The sequence below is a fragment of the Chaetodon trifascialis genome, chromosome 16 (assembly GCF_039877785.1).
Source record: "Chaetodon trifascialis isolate fChaTrf1 chromosome 16, fChaTrf1.hap1, whole genome shotgun sequence".
NCBI lineage: Eukaryota > Metazoa > Chordata > Actinopteri > Chaetodontiformes > Chaetodontidae > Chaetodon > Chaetodon trifascialis.
The window spans coordinates 13,897,860-13,920,877 of NC_092071.1; the positions used below are offsets into that span (position 1 = coordinate 13,897,860).

Here is a 23,018-nt window from a genome sequence, read left to right on the forward strand (position 1 = left end):
ATGCACATGAACAGGACATGCCTGTTGTCGCCATGGTTTGTGACTCATGATGTTATTGAAGTATCTGTGAGTAGCTTTTTCAGTGGGACAACAAGCGTCCAGGCACATGCGTCACTTTTTAGTGTCCCCTGGAAACAGTTCCTGTGCTGCGCTCAGCATTTTTTCTATACTTGGTTGTATTTTTTGTAGATGCCGTGTTTTCCTAAATGTTGGATGTGTTGTCAAACTGATGAAGATGCTTTCTTCATATGCTCGTGTTTTGTCTATTTGCGTTTGTTTTCTTAAACTGCAGCATGTTGAGCTTTCAGGGCCACCATAGTTAATAGCTCTGACAGTCAGTAATCCATGATAATCCATATTCCAATCCATGACTACCAATGATTTTCTGCTTGTGTTTTCTGGCTGTAAATGTCATGGAGAGGGGTGAATGTCATAATGATGTTGGGGAGGAGTGAAAATCACTGAGGAAAATGCCATTTGGGAGGATTTTCAGGAGGTTTCATGCATTTTGAAGAAACACCGCAACCAAAATTGTTATTATTCAACCACCTTTTAAATTATTTTGGTTACATTTTAGCATAACAAGGCTCCATCAGTCATTCCACTATAGGACGATGTTACATAGGCAGTGAGAGAAATATCTCAGTCAAACGAAGGACATCATGGTGATCCATACCACCGCCTGATTTACTTTTAATGAGTTCTGCTTGCATTAGAATCTTTGAGAATTTCCCTACACCATCCAATTATTAAAGAAAAAAGGAACATTTTTTTCAAGTCATGGAACATTTATACTTAAAGTGTTTGTTTTCGTCAAACCAGCTGTTCTTTAAAAAAACAAAACAAAACATGCAAATAGACAAACATCAGAATTGTAAATTTTGACACGAATACATGCATTCCTTTTTATTCACAAAACCAGTCCAATTTTCTAAACGGATACAAAGATTGGTTATTTTTAAAAGCTGTAGCTACCCAGCAACATAACAAAATCATGAAAATATAACAAATTAACAAACAAATTAAAAAAATGTAATCTTGTCTCAGTGCGTTCAGTAGGGTAGACTCAGAGCAAGTGCTGTCTCTCAATGCTATCGCCCTGAGCAGTATTGGCACATGCTCAGTAGGGCCACAGTAATATAAGGCTGCCAGTTTCACTAAAGGAAAAGTTTGGAAATGCAGAGGAGGACTGATTGAGGAGATTACAGTAGTGACGGCTCTGGCGAACAGCATCTTCAACCCAGTGAAGAGTCTCTGGATATCTGCCCGATAACGTGACTTTTTCAGTTTCGTTTAGATCCGAAATCCACAGCGTGTCCACAACTTGAAACGCCGCCTTTCAAAGACAACCACTGATCTGTCTGAAAACTATCCTGTCCAACGAAATGATCATAAAATAGACAAGGGTTTTAAGTAACATGATGGTGAAGAATTACAATAATGTTTGCCATTAGCCACTAGTTTTGAAATATAGCTGTAAATTTACATTCTCTACACAAGTACTGTATCTTTCCACACATGAACAACATTAACACCAAACACAGAAATTAGTTGATTGTCCACACTCAGTCCGTCATTTCTGTTTCTGGCAATGAACAGTTCCATGTTTAAGCGACAGAAAAAAACCTGCTGGAAAAAGGACAAAAGGTACCAAAATGGAAACATAGAAAAGGGAATGAAAATTGCCATAGATGCTTTTCTTTACGCTTCATTTTTGGTTCAAGGAATAAGTAGGTGCATCCATTACCCGATTGATTTTTTTTGTTGTTGTTGTTCTGTTTTGTTTTTTTGTTGTTTTTTTTCTTTCTATAATTTTATCTGTTGCTTGTTTGTTTATTAGCCAGTGTCTGTTCCGGAGACAATCCAGGAGTTGGCATTGCACTTGATGGCAGAGCTTTGGGTAGGGAGTGGAGGAGGAGTCCTACTGGAACCACCGGAACGCCGCTCCTGTAGGAAGCATCACCTTCTTGGAGAAACAGAAGACAAGGAGGAAGGGTAGGGGAGGGGAGGGAAGAGAGAAGAGGAGGTTGGAGCCGTTAATGAAAAGCAGCACATTTTTAGAAGTGTTTGCAAATATAATCCCAAATCTAGTCACTGAGAAGCCACCATTTCTTTACCTTGACAGAGAGGCATACTTGTTGCCCCCCCGTTCCTACATTCTCTGTTGTTTCTTCAATTTAGGTCATAAACGACCAGTTGTTTTTTTTGTTTGTTGTCTTTTTTTTTTGGTGAATTGAATACTGAATGTATGAAATGTAAAATAGAAGAAAAAAATCATCGATCACCAGAGCCCGGGGTGGAGCCTTCATCTTGTTTTGTGCGACTAAGAGTCGAAAATATAAAGATGTTCAGTCTGTAATGTGACAGACAAAAGCAGAAAATCTTTACATGTAAGAAGCTAGAATGGTATTTTTGGCTGATAGATGACTAAAATGATTACTGTCAAACAACTAATCGATTAAACAGCTGAACTTCGCTCTTCATCCCTGCGTGAGGAGTATGTGTGAAATCTCTACTTCCTCCCCTCAGCACCTCCACAGAAGCGGGCTTCAGTCCTGGCTTCACACAAACCCGATATGCCACATTTATTATTTAGCCACCACACGCATTGCTCTCCCACACCATCACCAATGATTATGGCGCTTTCCCTCCCTCACCCCCCTCACTCACTGTGGCTATCTGTGTGTCTGATTGCACTAAGCAGGAGTGGCACACATGCATGCAGCTGCAGGGCTCAGCAGCGGCCTGCCAGTCAGGAGATAGAGCCGCTCGAGTCCCTGGAGCTGCAGCACGGCTGGCGTCCTGCAAAGTGCAACTCGATTCTGCAGCACGGATTCTTCCGTGAGCCAGCTCTGCCTGGAGCGAGGCAGGAGGAGCTCGGCAAACATTTATGCACCCACACACACTCTCACACCGAACCAATATGTATTCAAGTACAGTCGCACACCTCCACACACAGTGGCACGCTAACCGACACTCACAATACACCCCCGAAATCACACCAAACAGTAAGACCGTTAAAATAAAATTCTCATACATGATGGATTCAGATTCACTTTTCCAGCAGTAATCGGGAGCAGAGGGTTTAATAAGGAATCAAAGATGCTGTGAGCGCAAGCACAAATACACTCACCCGCGCATGCAATCCCACCTTTCCAATGGAAAAGGCAACAGAAGATGTACTGCATGTAAATGTCATACACTATTCACATGTGCATATTTGTAATGCGCACTTCCAAATTCTGTCTAAATTCTAGTGAAAAAATATTGTGCCACCTGAACATAATCAGACGAAAATTATTTGGGCATCTTGTTGCGCAGTTCTCTTGCACAGCAGTTAAATTATGAGTTTTCCAACAAAGACGACTCAGAGGCGAATGGCCCATTAGTTCAGAGAAGTTTGTTTGAAACCAGAAACAATACCAGCCCTAATTACTTTTCAGGCCCACTTAAACCATTCCCCTACCCTCGAATCAGCAGTACAGTGTTCTTTTGAATGCTATTGTTCAGATCTGGACATGAAACTGAGTGACAGCAGGGTTCGTGCTACGCAGGTTTCATTTACTTTCATTTTGAAAGTTAACTCCTGTTGACAAAAATGAAACATTTTTGCTGGGGTAAAAAGACTTCAAACAAGGTAATTACTCTGGTGATCTCAGCCAAATATAGCTCACACTGTGCTTCATTTGTTAAATTGACTCAATCGGGAATATTCTGACAGCAGAGACACCGCATACCACGGTGCTGTTCATAGCCCACATATGCATGTGCCAGTTCACATCAAATTCTCAACTTCATATCCATTTCTCAAAGATGGATGCAGGTTTGGATTGAGTAGATATTTCTGGTGATGCTAATTTGTTTACTTCAACTAAACATAATGATAAATAGGCACAAACTGTCAATTCCAATGCTTTCTGGCTCAAATGAATACGAATAAGAACCACGAGCCTAGAAGTTAACAGCCAACATATTGCCAACATGTTTTCATGGTCTGTGTAGCGTTAGCCGGTCATCCATCTCTGTGATGACCTCTCTGCAGCAGCACTCAGCTGTTAAGAAGACAGTCAGAGGACAGCAACATCTGGCGCTGCCACAGATGTCAAAAACCTGGTCAGGACTGGACTGACCGTGACGTAATGTGTGGGAAGAAAAACACATCCCTCAATTGAACTGTAAATGCTGTTTTTCCTCATTACCAAACATGAGCAATCAGTGGAGAAATGGCAGCAGTTCAGGAATAGAAAAACCCTTCCTGATTGCACAGGTTCAAACAGATGGGATCTGTGGGTGTGAAGAGGCCAATCACTAAAATCGATGGATGTGTTTTTTCAAACAAGGCGAGCACATTTGTCTTAGCATTGCACAAACAATTTGTGTGTAACATGCCACAAAAGTAGACTGCTTCTTAACACCTAAATCCACAGTGACTTATAGCGGCCCTTCAGAGTACATCACATGGTGCAATGTGGTACTGATGCAAAGGGAACCCCTGAGCGTTCCAGTTATTGTTTTCGTGGATTCATCATCAACAATTGTTTACATTGCAATGTGAGAATTCCCTTATCGAGAGAAAAAAGCACAAACTGACACAATGAACGCAAAGCATCTCCACATGCAGTAGCGTATGTGGGATGTAACACTGTCTGCTGTTCAAAAGGAGCAGAAAAGTAAACTTTTTGAAACAAGTGAATCAAAACACCACTGACCTCCAGCTGGCATAAACACTCACTGTTTGTCTGGCTGAATGTGAAGCCTTTCCCTCAGTCTGCTCGCCCTTCCAGGAGTCAATTTTGATTCATATGGAAATATATTGATACCATTTGTCCTACTGGACTGATACATACATCCCATAGCCAGGGCAGGAACATTAGCGCAGACAATCTGATCTATTAGTTCAACCCATACAGTAAGTGCACCATTCAGTTAATTATACGTGCCCAGGCAGCTGGTGTAAATAGAGCTGCAATGAATGATAGTAATGATAGTTTCTGATTAATTTTTCAACTAATCATTGCAGGTCTAGTTGTAAATATGCCAGAGATGATTCTTTTACATGACGTTTATTTCTACAATGAAATGCAGCCACTGCAATGTTTTTACACTAGAACATACCGAAAAACAAGTTTTATAGACGTCTTTTGAGCTGCACATTAGCAAACCAGCCCTCACTGGGCGGACTAGGGCCTGATCTCTGTATCTCTTATAGTAAAGGGCCGTTTGTTTAATCCAGATGTCAGTCTACAGTACGACACCTTGGCTGCCTCACCGCCTTCCCTCTCTTTCCGTCTCCCTGAGCCTGCTCTGTCCACTCCAACTTGTCCCTCCGTCTGCCCAGCAACTTGCCCACACATCCATGTGTCTCGGTGTCAGTCTGCGTGCCTGTCAGTTCGCATGAGCCTCTTCTGTCCTGGCTGTCTGGTGTACGGTGTCTGGGAGGCAGGAAAGACCATGAGGGAATACGCTACTCCCATATCAGCGTCTGATCCTGGCAAAGTGGCCCCCAGTGGACAACATTACTATGTTCAGGTGTTAGCTGTGTCTGATGACAAAGAGGCACGGACTTTCATTCGAAAATACATTATTCTATAAGCAGACAGTCAAAAACTCAGCTCCTGTTCCAGCTATTTTCAACCCACCCCATCGGTACAGTACATCCTGAACGTACAGTGACATACAAGTAAAAAACAAGGTACGCTACAACTTCCTAACCCTTCCTGACTCTCCTTTCTCTCGGTGTTGAACATCATCGCTGAGACTGACACCACTGGAGGGTATTCAGACATACAGCAGAAAGGAACTGCCTTCCCACTTATTTCTCTCAAATGTAGCATTCCCAGAATAAATCCAGACATCTTCAGCCAGTGAGCTATGAGGTGGCAAAGGCCTCAGCATGCTAACTCCCCCTCACTTGCCAATTTTACGCTCCTCTTTGAGCTGCCATGAGCTTTCAATGGAAACCGTCAACACCCTTAAAATAAGCACACTGCTGGACTGCACTTGTGTATTGACGCGTATACGCTCACCGTCTCGTCCGCAAGCACACGGACGCAACCTGCGATGCAAATGCAGGGAAACAAAGCCGAGGCATTTCATCTGGTCTTCCCACTCACGTGCGTGTGCGAGCACATGCCGGAAAGCAGTCAGAACCATCTGACAAACTGACCGCAAGACACATGTTAAATAAGACGTCATGCCCCTTTAGAGCCTGCACACTGAGTCTAACAGCCACAGCAGACGGGGATGTGCCGCTCTGTCTTTGACTGGAGGGGAATGTGACACTCAGGGGCTGTTTGAGCCACAGCTGAGGCTCACTGCAGTTCACTGTGACGATCTTCTCTGCTGGCACAGGTGCTGCCCAAGTCGTTCTAAATATGCATGAAGAGCATTAAGGAGAAACAGAAATGTCTCTTATAGAGGCCTTAAAGACAATGTATGTACACAGTTATTACATTATTACATCATGTACTCATAATTGACATTTGGGATTTACTGCTGACTTTCTGCTCTCCACTTTCTCTCCTGACGCAGCACATCCTCCATGATTCTCATCCTCTGACATTTAGCTTACACTGATGACATCACGCTCACTGACAGCGCGGCCCAGGCTGTATTCTCTGATCTAATCACCTGCTGAACAAGAGCTGTTGACTTAATAACAAAGCCATTTGAGACAGCTACTAGACTGCTGATGGGAAACATATGAGTGCATGAGGACAAATAAAAAGCAGGCAAAACTGAAAACGTTGTAGTACTGTCAGAGCTCCGTACACTGAAAGGTAAGAGTTTGCAGACCTCTTTGATGGTTTCCTGATTGAATGAGAATATTGGTCTCAAAAAGCCCATTTACTGTCAAGGTGTATTTTCCGTTTTGTAAGCTGTGTTGCAATGCATTGATGTTTAGCTGCTTTCAGTCATTCGTAAAACACAAGTTTTACTAAATTAACTGCATCATATAACCAAGATGCAAAACAAACCACTAGGTTTATAAGGCCACATCAGAGGTATACTACAGGCATTACTTGGTCACAGAGATGTTTTTTTCATGTAGTGGGTTGTTAGGTGATTGAGGTTATGGTTTGATTCATGCATTTTGTGTGGGTAGATGCACAGAAGCTACACATGTTGGCATGAATGTTTCTCACCTTTGCCACAGCGATCTCATGCCAAAGACCTTTAGTATGTCTGTGGCACTGAAGAAACTTTCAGCGCTCTAAAATAGACACTGCATATTTGCTCATGTAATGTCCCATTTCATCTCTTGCACGACTACAATGCACTTCCTGACCCTGACCATGAATGTATTCACATCCATTTCTGTTTGATGAACAGGCCAACTTAAGTGTAACATGATCGAAATTTCAGCAAAAGCGAAAAACATTAAAATTTCATATTGACTCTGATAGACGAGTTTAGGCAGTGCTTAAGTCTGAGAGCTGTTTTTTCCACACTGCTGCTACACTGATGTTCCTTCATTCCTGATGTCAGGATGTAATGGATAAGTCTCACCCACACAACGAGCACAGCCTCTTAAAAACACTAATATTAAGCTTTAATAATATTCATTAGTCTAATACTGTAAAAGTAAATTGAGTTACGCGAAGAGACTAGCCTTCTCATTTGTGGTCTGAAAAAGGGAAATTGCCTGACAGACATGTTAAATAAATTAGTGAAAAATGTGTGCAAGGTAATTACAGTACATACAATTACTAATGTCAATAATCAGAGTGCTATTATACTTGGTACTTGAAGTCTTGGCAGGTTTATGGTACCCTAGGGTTTCTTTCACATGATGTGGCCAATATCAGCAGACTGTGACGTTACGAGCAGCATGATGACCTATATCAACATCAACATTCATGAATATTCAAGCCCCCTTGGGTTTGGCATCACTGGTGTGAACGACTGGTATTAGGCTAACTGCCATGACAACATCAATTGCAGATCATAAATTAAAATTAAATTCCTTTCTGTTACAGACATTCAGTCGTACCACCTACATAGCAAGCTGACACATTTCACCATTTTGGTGAATCATCAACAGAGACAAATGAAGCCTCTCATTAACTTGCAGCTGAACAATACGACACTGAAAAACAACATGCTGATATTCAGACGCATCAATCTGATTCTCAACTTGTCACAGTCACAGTGGCACGTGACTACCAGAATATGAATCCTACACTATTCAAGGTCCATGCTCTGGTTCTTGAACATTTTAATGTATTCATTGTAAGAGAAATCATAAATTTTTTGATTACTGGCTATTGACTATTATCCAAGTGTAACCATGTATATTTAAAGTCTTTACTTTGTGGTCCAGGCAGCCATTGTTTTCCATATGTTTATCTACGGTAAACATTGTTGAAGCGCAAATTACTGTTGTGTGATGTTCAGGGTCATGGTGTACAGTGTACAATCAGCAACAACATGATTCTGACAACGATTAAACCAGACATGATCTTCAATGTGACGGATTACCTAACACAAGCCAACAAGTCCTCCAATTTCATTCTCACTCCTAACTCGTCACATATGTATGCTTGGTCAGGACCACTTGGCATCACTTTTTAAGGCACTTGTTACCCCTTTAGCATCATTTTCAACATGTAGGCCTCTGCCATTGAGTTATCAATATATCAATATGCAACATACAGATAGCAAGATCTGGTTAGACTTTCAAAATATGGGTTTAGGCACCAAAACTATTTGGTCATGTTTATGAAAAGACTGTTGTTTGGCTTAACATGAGTGTGTTACTTTCATACATTACGTTACTTTGCTTAGAAATCAACATCCACTTCTGGTTTTACACAGACACAGACCAGCTCTCCTGGGTGAAAGCCCTATGCTTGACCCATCCAACCACCCCAACCTCCTCCATTGGTGGACTTTAATCGCTCTTTATACTGTGTCATTTGGCATTGAGAACAGGATGTCTATTTAATGTTGAAAAAGTATGCTAAAGGGGTACCCAATGCCTTAAAAAGAGACACCAAGGCACCCTGACCAATTGTCTGTACATGACAAGATGGAAGTGAGAATAGGTTGAAATTTTAGCAACAAACGAGGCTGTTTGCCCTTTAGACACAAGAAGCTTTTTATGATGTGACACCCCTGTTGGCAGGACAACATTATTTGTCTGTGCCTTGCAAAACCATTATAAATCACTGACATGGTGATGATTCTAATTAAGGTTCGGTTAGGTTTAGACTTTGGGAAAGAGAAGATACAACAAAGTAGAACTTGCTATTGTCCAATCAATCTCATGGTTCCTTGAACATCCATTCACTGAGCTAAGCTAGGCTAATCTTACATTCAAAACGTTGTCACACAAGTACTGTGTTTGTATCACTCAAAATTCTCCCGTCACCCAACTATCCCTTTAAGGAGCATTTCACTGTGGATGGCCAAAGTTAGCACATGGGGATTTTCAGCCTACAAACTAGGGGCCAAGCTGTCACCCTCAGTCAACATCAGAAAGAGAATGAAGTAAAGCCATTAGCAGTTTGGAGCAAAAATCCAGTTTGTGTCAATTAGACCAGATGCCTCTCCACTATTTCATGTTCACACTGTGTTCCATACTTATCAATTTATTACGTAATGCCAAAGTGACGCTATTATCTATTGATCACAAAAGTTTATTTCCTTTGAGATGGAACATCTGCTGGAATTGATTTCATGATTGGCCGTTCTGTCATCACAGCCGGGGTTAGTTAGGCCACTGAGTGTGATGGAGGTAACAGGCAGGAAGTTTGGAGGGCCATTTAGCTGAGCAGGAGTGTCAACGGAGAGGACAGCGGTAGCAGGGGGTGGGGGTGGGGGGGCGGTTGTGGCACATGTGCCACATTGACACCTGGTGCTCCAGATGACAGCTCTGTGGCCAGATGGACCTTGTTACATGCACACACACATACACAACATACCCACGTATGTACACTTATACACAAACATGCACTGTCCACTTATTCACAATTACTGCCACTCTGCCTCCACACACATTTTTGCATTACAACGTACGCATAAGCAAGTACATGGAGGATGTACGGGTGACCGAAATGCTCCACTGAAGGAAATACATCGAGTAGCTCAATGGGAAAAACAATCATGTGTGTTTTAGCTGGTGAATAGCCTTCCAATTGAAAGATAGGGTGATTGCACGGTTGTGGTGAACAGATTAAAGAGACCCCATGGTGCATGCTTACCCTGCACATACCCACCGCACTCCTCACCACCTGTCATTTCCCAGCTTGTGGAGCCATCACCCCACCAAAAAGCCCCCTGTACTATTTCCCTTAAAGGGGAATGACATCCAGGTATGAAACAAGAGATCCTCTTTGTGCTTTCAGGTGTGAAGATGAAATTTGTTTGTGATGTTTTCAGATCTGTCTGTTGAACAATTTTCCAGTCCTTCACTGTGGATCAATTCCCACAAAGGCAAACTTCTGCCTATCTGTCTTATTCCTCTGGTTTCTCACTTTGGAGTAATATCTTATGCACCCAGATATTTTCAGCTTCTGTCACTGCAGTGAAGCTTTGTGGTAACTCTTTGGATCAAAACCCTTGAAGCTTATTTTCTGGGGGAATTTTAGAGAATGACCCCCTAAGCAATGACACATGATAACCACCATCCTCTTACCTCCAGAGCAGCAGAGGGCTTCTTCTTCAGTTCCTCACATTTGCGAAACTTGCAGATCTGGTGGCCTGTTTTGCGATTCCGGCAACTGCTGCATTGCTCGCAGTTAATCCGCCGTCGGCAAGGTGGGCACATGCCGCAACGTTTTCGCTTCTTTTTACCGGAGTTGATAGCAGAGGCCAGCTCGCTTTGCGCCGGGTACTCTGCCAGCCCGGCCATGTGTAGCGCGCTGTCCGCCAGAAACACTCCAGCCGGCGTCATGATGAAAAGCCCCGGGTTGAAGGGGAAACCACCCCCTACTCCATATGGGAAGTCAACAGGACCACCTACGGCGTCCGTGACAGACGTACCCTCCAAGTCGCTAGCCCCCGAGCCTGCCTCTCCACCGCCAACTCCAACTCCCATGCCCCCAGGCAGGAGCATGTGCTCCATACCGGCCCGCTTTAACAGTGCTGCTGCCTGGGCAAAGTGCAGCAGGCCATTCTGTCCCTCCAGAACCTGTTCTAGGGTCCGGTCCAACTTGGCTGCTGTCAGTGCTGAGACAGTGGGCTGGGGCTGCGGGGGTGGCTGAGGCTTGGCCGAGTGGCTCTTAGTCTCACTGTTGTTCGTATGTCCATTGGTGGTGGCAGGGGAGACCGCTGTATACTGGGAGAGGGTACGGGAGTTCTTAAGGCTCTTACTGAGGGGCTCGCTGATGATGCCACTACGGTTCCTGCGCTCTATAACAGGAGAGTCCTGTTTGCAGCTACTCTGCTCCTGGTCCTCTGTTCGGCCCCCCTCCGACAGCCCGCTAGACATGGTCCAGAGCTTACGTGCCTGGGTTGGGGGTGAGGGTGGAAAGGGGGCAGGGGTAAGCGAGGAGGGGGAGCAAAGACCTTTTCTCGGTCCGTTCTGCGTCCCGGTGAGAGTGGATCCTCACCTCAATGGACCAATCAGCCAGCCGACAACAGGCAGGCCCCGGAGCCTTCTGCCCACACTACAGCTCAGCCCTCATCCACGTTCTTCCATGGGCCACCTGGAAACTTTACACAGGGACAGAGGAAATGTAAATTACTGATTAATGTTCACTTCACCAACACAATAAAGCACTCAAGAGAAACATTTCCATTTTTGTTTAGTTAAAATGCAAGAATAAGTAATAATAGCATCTTAAACCTGCCATGACTGATTGGGGTCAACAGAAACAGGTTGTGTACACGGCACTGGCAGATCTCATCTGCTGAGTTGATACAGCAAACCTGTTTACACATCCAGCAGTTACAGAGCAGCTTTATCATTTGGAGTCATGTTTCTGGCGACCTGGTTAACTGAAGTCCAGCGTTCACTCTCTTTTAGCTCTGTTTTTGGTCTCTACCAGCTAGTCACCAACACTGTAGTGCTGAGTAGGTAGAGCACAGTGGATTTCAAGAGCTCTTTATCTGTCTTATGCAGCCAAAAACAACACTATGAGAGCACTAAGAGTGAACCAAAGGGTAAAGTTGTGGACCATGTGGTTTTCATGCTGTCATTGTAAGAAAATGGTTATAGCTGCTTGAAAGTTTCACAGATTTCACAAAGCCACCAACCTGATCCAGGCTGAGAATTGCACATCATTTGACAAACAATAGATACAACAACTGAGTTGAATACCAAAATGAAAATGAATGTCGTTTGTCAGCTGACCTGGTTTTCAATACCTGCAGGTAGATATTCAATTACTGAAAATCAAGAAGTTTCATTCTCCCTCTAATTCTTCACACATCAATCTACAGATCAAACTCCTGACCAGTGAGGCAACACCTGCTTCCCTGGAGCTTCTCTGATTGGTTGGCAAACAAAAGAAATTACAAGGTTAGGGGCCTAATATTGCTGTTTAAGTCTAAGAAAATCAAGTTAATTGTGTTGTATTGAGGGCAAATACTGCTTATGTTAAATAAATGGAATTGTAACTGATGTTTTCTATTCTCAACTGAAATCCTTTTTGGTCCAACTCAGCTACGCACATTTCACACCTTAAGCTTAATATACAAACATGAAAATTTGATATTGTGTTTCTCTGTAATTACAGATGTGTAATCTGTCCCTGTATGTCATTTGTGAAATCCCTTTTATCAGTATTCATCTGTAATTAGAATTCTAACAGTATGAGATTTTCATGGTATGATAAACATCTCAGAAAACACCTCAGTTTCATATTACTATGGTATTACACAAGTATTATTATTATCATTATCAGTTGCAGAGACCCTGAATGGAATGAAAACAGGGGGGTTCTTTAGTATAATTACACAAAATATTATCTCCTGACAGACATCAAACTTGATATAAACTTGAATTAGAATTTTTTTATTTTTTTTAAACACTAATATTGTAGAATTCAATTCCATAGAGAAGCAATTTCACCTGCCAATTTTCATACCACTGTATCGGTGAAACCAGCACACCACTATCAGCCCTATCAATCCCCACATATGCTCCTTTTAAATAAGTAAATACTTGTTTGAGAGCAGCCTTATTTGGAGTGAATGCTTTATAAATGAATTGTATTTCCCTAACCACACTTTAGTCACTTAAGACATGTTGCATTTATCGACTAACAATTGCGTGCTCATTGATCTGAGTGTATAACCTTGTGATACAATATGAGAGAAAATAAATAGCTGTCCCTTATTAGACTTTCTCACACACAACAATCTGAGAGGCTGCTGAAAATGTAGCCAAAAGCCCACAGACAGAACAAAGGAAGTTGATTTTCTTTTCATTAACTTTGGGTTTCTGTAATTTGACTTTTTCAAAGAACTATTTGTCAGGAAATTATATTCTATTCTATTAGTTTTAAAGACCAAACCTGTAGAGCAATATAATTTGGCAAAATATTAGATCAAACAGAGTGGTGGGGCTTATGAAGAGGGTTCACCAGGCCCGTAATGGGAGACTCCCCACTGGACAGAGATGCATGCACCCACTGGCTTTTAATGTAAGATTCCTTTGACTGCTCATCTATGAGAAGAAAAACTATGCTGCTATTCTCCTGACCTGTCCATGTTCACAAACAAGCCTACCACCTCCCACAGAAAAGCTGAGGAAATGGCCGGGCCAGTCCTTATAAGGGAAACAAAGGGAGAGGGAGGGGAAGAGGATGGAGGGGGGGTGTCTGTGCAGTGTGTGGAAATTGGAAGGCCAGAATTAGTGGGAGGTAAAGCTTCAAAGGCAAGAGCACAGCCCCCACATTCTCACCAGCTCAGGGGGATGTGGCGCCAGCGAACCAGAGCCAGCTCCGCAGCCCCTCAGCCCTATAGTTTCAGTTTCTCCTACTACAGCACTGGCCAGGGTCCGGTTTCCCAAAAGCATCTCAAACTAACTGCATCTCTGCTCAGTTGTGGTTGAACGCATAACAGCTCTGCAAATCATCAGAGTGACGCATGGGGGTTTTTGTGTTTATGGAATACTGGACCTGAAAAATTCTGTATTTAGTGGTCAGTTATGACTATTTAAATGTTGTTAAAGAGGATTTTTCAGGGAGATTTTAATGTCACGTTGCCTCTGTTGAGCTGTATGGCAGCTGTGCATCTACACAGGTAAATCTGGGTATTATTTCTTGATTAATCATGGCCGGGGAGAATATTCAGCTCTGATCCAACTGCTTCATCAATGCTCTAAATACAGTAAATGGCTAAAAGACTTGAGTATTCCACGTAATTAACAAACTGGCGTATTATCAATAGCTAAAATAAATTAGTTCTCAAGTCGGCTACAAAGCAGCAAAGTCGGCAATCAACAGTCCATGAAAACAGTTTCAAAAATATGACTGATCAGCTGTAACATAACGACCCAGGCATCTCACCAGCTGACCTGCTGGTGCCACCACTGGTTTTTACATCAAATGAAAATGATAACGCATTTCAACTGCTGTTCTTCGAAAGTGTAAATGATCTTGATAATATGGATGTGACACAGGACTTTTCATACTGCTGACTTGCTTTGCGTCAATCCCAACAACGCCTACTGTGTATGACAACGACGCAGTCTGGGATGACAAACACATACGCAGATTTGTATTTTACGTGTTTACAGGTTGTGTTCGGACAAAGCTGGTGCAGCACGCTACAGCTGTGGCTTTGCTGTACCACATTGTGTAACAAATGAAAGCGGAGGCACCTATTTTATCCTCACACTCACCCTTCTCTGCGTTCCATCCTACTGACCTATCAGTCACACTCCGTCCGTCATCATCAGCTCTGAGCGTGGTGTATAGTCTTTAGCTAATCACCCTCTTGGACTTCCAGCGTCATGGCTCTTCAGATGCCCTCACCACATCATTTACAGAAGAGGTCTGTGTCCTTTTGTGAACTGTCTCCTAAATTTAAACTAAACTGCTCTGTCAGTGAGAGCGTCAAGGCCATACGGCTGAAACCAGGTGTTTTGTGTTGTTTCGTCCTTTAAGCATGTTTACTCATTTTCCTGTAATGTCACAGACTTAATGCTGTGGTTCATATTAAAGCCTTGCACCTCAGGTTTCTGTGAAATTGCCTGACGAGAGCACTATAATTACTGGTCCCATATTAAGGCCTATGAGACACACATTTCTTGCACCTCAAGCTGTCTCAGCACAAAAATAGACATAAATATCAGCTATCCCTGATATTTCCCTGAGTCCTTCTTGGTTTTTTGCTAATCTATCTGCACGCAACGTGCTGCACAGGATTAGCAGATGGAGATAAAGATCTGGATATAAATGGTCCGAATGATCAATACGGTTCAACAGCTACGTGTGTGAAGCCTTTCACGGATCGACCAATGTGCTCAGCTGTGAACCTGCAATCGAAGCATCCACAAAAATAATTGGTGGCCTCTTGTTTTGGTGAATTTCAAACTGCAGCAGGAACAGTACCTGTGCATGAGTGTGAATTGTGAACTGTTTCTGTGATGCCTGATCTTCATTGTTGGCAAAACTGAATCTATTTTACTGTTTTGTTATTTTTTTACTCTACAATCTGGACAAGAGCTGGACAAATACTGCAGTTTCAATGGTCGATAAATCGTTTAGTGTAGCCAACAAAATATTGACAGGCCTGAGGAGGAATACCAGAACATTCTTGATGTGGTTATAAATGTTGCTGGTCATTCAATAAAGACACAGTGAAAATCTTGACATGAATCTGTGCCTGTTTGGTTGAATCAGCTGAGCGATGACAGCTCAGCGATAGCCTCGTTCAGACTGCAAGCCCAAATCTGCTTTTTGGTATATCAGATCGATTCTAGAAAACATGGACAGCAAAAATCCACATTCATCCACCTTTATTTTAACCCTGAAATATGTAAAGGTCGAGACTTCATTTACAATAGAGCCACGATAAAATTAAACAGATCAAAAAGATCCGAGACACCAAGAAACACAAATGAAATGTTTACTTTGTGAAATCAAATTAAAATCTAATCCAAGCTACACTGGGGGTGGTTTGAAAATCGATTCTAATCAGATTCTACAAATGCATCTCAGTCTGGATGCTCTGGACGCTGAAACCGGATTTCACAGTGTCATTTGTGTCAACACAATGCACATGGGTGAAGCCAAAAAGCCACATCACCAGCACAGGTAGTTAATGATGTATGTCGTTACAAGCCTGTAGATAGTTTGGTGGTATCTGGACACACAAGTCCCATCTGAACGACTGCAATAACAGTGTGGACAGCTTTAAAGATCTGATTTGAGAATCACAACAGATTTGCCAGCAGTGTGAACAGACCCTTTGCCAACAACAGCTGATCTGCAGAACCTGTGGATTTCAAACCAAAACGCTTGAATGTGATTAACAAAATGTCACATAGGTTGATATATGATATATGGGTATTCATTTTCCAGGAACTCATAACTGAGTCTGGGCTCACATAAACTGTAGCTGCTGTGTCATGTACAACAAATTTTGTGCACACAGCCTCAGTGAAATTCAAACCCGAAAAGACACAGTGTGTCATGCGAGTGTGAAGTGTGGTGTTTACAGCCAGATATTCCGACTCTACAGAATACTGTATTGATTCTTTCAGAGAAATTCAGCTTTTGCCCTCTACGTACTTGCTACTTGAACATGGTGCCTGAAAACAGTTTCACCCCAGCCTGTGTACAATATATTGCATGAAGTTTTTCAAGCTCAGTATCAGTAGTCTCTAATTATAACAATTAGTTCCAAATTTTGGGAAGTAAATGCATTCACTTTCTTGCTGAGAGTTAGATGAGAATAATGATGTAGCCAGAGATGGTTAGCTTAGCTTGCTATAAATGCTGGAAACAGGGGGAAATTGCTAGCCTGGCTCTGTCCAGAAGTAAAAAGCTCCCTCCTAGCAGCTCTAAAGCTCACTAATTAACACATCATATCTTGTTTGTTTAATCTGCACAAAAACAGAAGTGTAAAAACAACATCAGCGTTTAACAGGGGGTCTAAACGCTTTCTTAGCCACAACCAGTTTCCAGGCAACCAGTGGAAGTTACTGGTCCTTGCCAGGGAATAGCGGCAAATTATCTTTTTAACCGGCTGCTAGCGGTAGCTTCATACTTAGCATACAGACGTGTGAGTGGTGTCAATCTTTAACGGATGCACATGCATCAAATCGTCTCTCTTCTAACTCGGAGCAAGAAAATGCATTTCCAAAAACTTTTCCCTCATGCCATAATGCACAAATATGGTCAGTATATTCTGTGGCAAAGCTGGTCAAAATATCTATACAGTGTGTCAAAACATTGTAACTCCACTCAAAAGTCCAAGTAAAATATGTCAGAGGGTCAGTGTATGAATCGTTGGCAAAATCTGGTGTTCACTAATCAAACAGGGGTCTATTGTTTTGTGTGGAACGTTTAAAACTTTCAACTTGTTGGTGAATTAAACAGTCCTTCAACAGATCATACTGTACATCCACAGCGATAAACCTGATGAGCACTTCCTAACAGCCACAGTGCTGCTGGGTGAATGTTGCCAGCACAATGATACTTGTGTGAACATGAGCAGCTCATTTAACATTCACATGCGGCTCTCAGCTTGTACAGTAATAGCTCCAAACTTTAACAGTGACCTTGAGTAGATATTTTTACAAAAAGCTTCTCAGGTGCCTGATTTTTATACCAGTTGTTGAATTAGAATTCCAAAAAAATGTGTGTATAAAAATGAGTGTCAGTCTACAGTATAGTGACAACTGACTGATGGATGAACGGTTGGTCGCCTCACTCGTTGATTAGACTGATCAATAGGTGATGGAGGAATGGAGGAACACATTTAAAGCCAGCATGTCTTTATAGTTCTCTCTGTTTTGGCACTGTAGCCCTGTAATCTTATTCAGAACAAAAATCTAAACATGAGAATAATGAAAAAACTATCTGGAATCTGGGGTGTTTTTTCTGGCATGGCTGCTTAAATATTCATCACACATTGACTTGGTCCCCACAGTGGGAGCGAGGACCACTTACGAGGTCAATGAAACACATTAATTCATTTAGGTTGGGACTGTGGTGTGTGTGATGGAGAAACTCGAACATGACTCTTTCAGGAAGCCACGAATGCTGAATAATTTACATTTTTTTTAATAAATAAACAAACGTCCCTGCTAATTGAAATCACACATCAGTTTTCACTGGACAATTAATCTCTTCCGCGCGCACCTGAAGCAACTCCTGAATAAGTTTCCCTCACTGACGTCACTGCATGCGCAGGTGCCAGGTAATCGCAAGCAGATTTTTTTTTTTTTTTTTTTTTTTTTTAATGTTGTAATTTCCTGCGGGGTTATGAGGCATTTGGTCGGCCACGAACTCCGGAGCAGCTGACTGCACCTCTAGAGACGCGAGAGACACATTCGTCCAGGCGATGCACGATGCAAATGCAACCCCCCCACCCACAGTACAGACGCGCTGTCTGCGGACTCTCTGCTTGTCTACGGTGAGCTACACATTCTCTATTCCTCCCACCTCCTGTCGACTGACGCGCGCACACGGACACGCACACACACACGCAGACGCGCAAACGCAGAGGAAGTTAAAAAGCCCGGTGACAATAATTAGACTCAAAGCTCCATCCTTTGTCCATAACCTGCTGCGTCTTCTCCTCCTTAATTAGGCTATGCACACAAAAAGTTGGAGGAGAAAAACAACCACGCAGTGCGCACGGTGACTCCAAATCATTCGTAAACGTATGGAGCACTTGGAGCTGCGATACTGGTGACGGATTGCAGTGAAGAGGGGGTGACTGTAATCTCCGGGCTGCGCGATGGAAGCTTGTGTACCTGGCAACTTTCTAATGATGCCCGGAGGAAAAATAAATAAGAATAAGACATCTGTAATAAAAAAAAAATAAGCCAATAAATCCTTCACCCGTCTTCACGCGAGTGGGAAAGTGTGATATGTATTTACTGAGTGTTTCCAGGATTAAATAAAAGTTTGAATCATAGAGGATATCAAACAGAGTCTGTTGTCGAATGTAAGCATGATCCGGCTCCAATGCGCGGTGATCATCTCTCTCATTTAACTGGAAGCGTCAAGTTTAGCGCGCATCATTAACAGCTGATTCACAATAAACCATCGGGCTTTTTGCTCCAGTGTTGTGCCGATCCGTATCAGCGCTGCCTGATAAAGGGAAATGAGGACTGTTCTTGGAAAACCTGAGAGCAGCTTGGAAAATAGCCTCTTCAGCATCAATACATATCCGATCACAGGATAGGGAATCAAACCTTTGTTGTGTTTTTACAACACTATGAGCGGATCAAAATAGCTGTCTTTTGTCTGGACTCAGTGATCTATGAGCACGGTAGCCTATCTGCGGTACCAGCATATGGTCTGCAGTCGCACATTTGAGGATATACAGAGGAGCCCCGGCTCACCCTGCCACAACTTGATCCTATAAGAAGATGACATCCCAACTTTCAGCAGACTTCAACAAAGTATGATCCCCCCTCCCGCCTCATCCCACACCTCCTCCCTCCCTCTCCATGTATCTGCATATTTGCAAACACGGGCCCATTTTATTCGCACCTACCAAAGCAGATCCGAGCAGAGGGGAGGGCTCCCACAGTCCGAGCGGTCCGTCTCTCAGCCTGCCGTGCAGAATGGTGACAAAAAAAAAAAAAAAAAGAAAAGAAAAAGGGCAGGAAAAAAAAGCTTATTCTCCGAGAACACAATCCTACAGAGTGTCTGCCTGTTAATGACAAATGTGAAAAGAAAAAAAATATTCACCGTCAGTTATTTAGGAAAAGCGTACTTTCTCTGAGGCTGAACGCGTGGGTTCCCCCAGCTTTCTCGGTCCTTGCAATCCCACCTCTACATCCCCGCTTGCAGAGAGGAACATGCAAACACATTTCATAGATTTTTGGAGCTTCGCGGAAAAACCGAACTGGACTTTGCTGCGGCGCGCGCGCTGAGGCGATCATAAAGCGCGAGGGGCCGTGAGGTTCAGTGGTTTCAGGACAGCTGAGGGGAGAGGAGGTGCTGGGGAGAGGCGGTGTTTCACAATAAAGCTGTGGGCTGATGCAAAGTGACTGCACTCTGCGAGCAGTGTGGTTTTTTTAACGGTGTCGTAGATCAGAGGGTGATTATTTAATTCATTCAAAATAACTAAATGTCTTTTATTCTTAGTTCTTATATGGGTGATTTAAGAGACATAAAACTGTCTGGATGAGCGTTTTTATAATTAGGTGTAAAATAAGTAGAATAAGCCTAAATTAAATATTAAAAATCTGCTTTATTACATTATTGTGACAGGTGTGATCTTAGATTTTGTGCTTTCTTGTTTCAAGGTGTGAACTCTTAGTCAAGAGTGGTACGGGGGGGTGGAGGGTGAACGCGGGTGAACTCATTTCAACCAGGAATTTATTTTGGAGAGCACGAGGTTATCCACCATGCAAGGCCAACAGAAATGAGCCCGATCCCCGGCTGCTCCTCCTCTCCCTCAGCCCGAGAGTCCACTCCACCTCTTTCGACCGGCCTGTCTGCTGGCAGGCGGCCAACCCAAGTGTGTGGAAATGACACCGCCAGGGCGGCAGAGATTTTCCTTCATTTCTCTCCTTCCCGATCGCAGACTGGCTGACATTGGCTAGAAAGTGGAGCAGCTCGTCAGGGACAATCAATGCGAATCGATCGAGCTGTGCGGTTGAGGCTCCAGAGCTGGAAAATATCGCGGCAGCAGAAGAGAGAGAGCGGGAGAGAGAGAAAGGGAGAGAGAGAGGAGGGGGTGTTCAACCAACTCTGTCAGTAGCCAGCCAACCTCCCTGCAAACAAATATGCTCTGGCTCTCATAAACATGACACTCACTTAGTAAATACTAAAGTTAAAAAGCTCCAAAATGCGTAATTACGCACAGGAGTTGGGCTCCAAACGGTAAAGATATGCACCCAAGACGTCGTTCATAATTTACTGAGTGTGGAATGATTTCAAATAATGGTTTAAAACAAAATTAGTAATTTAAAATAAATCTGCCAGTGGCACACATGCCGAGTTTACTTCTTTCTAAGTTTTTGCATTTGTTTCAGAAATACTGAAAACTTGGGAAAATTATAGCATTTTCAAGCTGGAAAAACGTGGTTGTAATATTTCACAGGAAGCTTTACAGCATCACAATGACTGAATGATTAGGGAAGGCATCATTAGAGCCAAAATGGAGTTCAATAACATCATTCATATGCATGATTTTTAAGTTATGCTTTGTGATGTATAGTTATTGAGGTAAATACTTAAAATTCGTCATGAAATATTGAGGAAACATAATCAATTCTGTCCTGAAATGTCTTCAAATGACATTTATTTTGAATACCAAACAATAAAGTATTCCAACGCTCATGCCATAAGTCTGCATGAAAGAGTGGGTGTCATTTATTAAAATGATGGGTGTCTCATTTTGGAGTGTAACTCCTTAGTTACACAGTTATTGTTTAATACCCAAATTAAATCCTCCCCAGGATATGTTTGGTAAATCTGCATTGACTGTGGGTTACTCTGACACCTCCACCGAGCTGTTCCACTTCAACTAAGGACAATGTCAGACTGTTATTTTCGTTATAGGCTTCATCTTACCATGTTAGACTTTTCTGTTTTCTCACACCTGTTGCATTACAGGCTGTTAAACATTTATTGTGTTCTCTGGAATCACCAACTGACATTATCACAACCAGGAAGGGATCAGCACAAGTCCGTTACAATAACAAGGACTCCAGTGTGGTCAGATAATTCAACAAGGTAAAGAAGTCAGTGGATGTCATTAAGAGCTGGTTAACACATCCGGCTTTTGTTCATTTAAAAGCCACAATGGGTGCTTCAATTCCTAAAAGAATTGCATATATTTCCTTAGTACTCACCAAATCTTATAGCAGATACACATCAGTCCAATGAATTTCCTTTTTGGTGATAATATGATGTTAGAAAAATGTATCGATTAGTGAAATTTTGCTTTAAAAAGCTTTTGAATGGCTGAAAATCGTCAAAATTTCACAATACACAAGTAAGGAAAATCACTCTCTTGTGCACTGTATATTCACAGCACAATATGTGCATAAAAGATAGAACAAAAATTCCATCAACACATCAAACAGTACCTGGAAACACATTTCATGTCTATTTTTGAATATACATGTCCCCAGGATAGGATGTTGCCGGTAAATGCTCAATAGAAGAAGGCTTTTCAGTGATCTGAACATTTCAAGGTAACCTGTGGTAACTGGGACCGTGGCCTTAAAGATGAGGAACGTGGGCATTATGCAGCAGCAGCAACAACAATAGAGGACACTGCAAGACCAGCAAAGCAGAAAAGATCCATTTCCTTTCAAACAGCTTGTGTGTGCTATCTGTCCCCTGTACGTTCCCCGTGTCACACCTGTGTTAGGTTTTCTTTTTGCAAATTGATCCCTTCAGTCTCATGCTGGATGGTTTTTCGAAACAGACTCACCAAAAGGTAACGTGGTTCGGGGTCTGAAATTGATGCTGTTCACTTTATCTGTTTCTTTAGCATGTCAGTCAGATTTTCATACATTTCTGTGAAAGCTTCACTGACACTCCTATTTCCTCCGTTATACAGATGAGGCGTGATTAAGGTTACTAGGTGAAGGTTTGGGAAATATGGCAGTCGTGGTTAAATACAGATGTTGAACACTGGGTATAATTAAACTGGATGTGAAACTGGTGTTGAAGTAAAACAGCTAGACTTCATCATCTACATCCTTACACCTTGCACTGGCACTCATTGCCGCCAATAGGTTGCATTTATGAAAGTAATTCATTGGAGACAACCAGGGCAGGAACTGTGACTTGAGTTTGAAATCCTGGTGAGAATGCAGATTGCCAGAATTTGACGGGTTTGATGACTGGCGTTGCTTAACAAACAGCCACCCTATCTTTGTTGTCATGCTGCAGAGCTTATCTTTTTACTGACACGAAACT

The 23,018-nt window shown here is 42.5% G+C and overlaps 1 protein-coding gene across 4 annotated transcripts; it reads right to left on the reverse strand.

Annotated features, from left to right (window-relative positions):
• Window positions 1-535: 535 nt before the first annotated feature.
• On the reverse strand, window positions 536-20,044 carry cxxc5a (CXXC finger protein 5a). Of its 4 annotated transcripts, none has more exons than XM_070983786.1 (4): window positions 19,852-19,933; window positions 19,630-19,687; window positions 10,640-11,658; window positions 536-1,963 (listed from the first exon to the last, which is right to left on the reverse strand). In XM_070983786.1, exons 3-4 carry the CDS (start codon window positions 11,432-11,434, stop codon window positions 1,922-1,924), a joined length of 837 nt encoding a protein of 278 aa, XP_070839887.1. In that variant the 5' UTR covers window positions 11,435-11,658; window positions 19,630-19,687; window positions 19,852-19,933; the 3' UTR covers window positions 536-1,921. The 4 variants fall into 4 exon arrangements, with proteins under 4 accessions (XP_070839887.1, XP_070839886.1, XP_070839885.1 ...); XM_070983785.1 differs by having other exon boundaries at window positions 19,827-19,921; XM_070983784.1 differs by having other exon boundaries at window positions 19,630-19,967.
• Window positions 20,045-23,018: the final 2,974 nt, after the last annotated feature.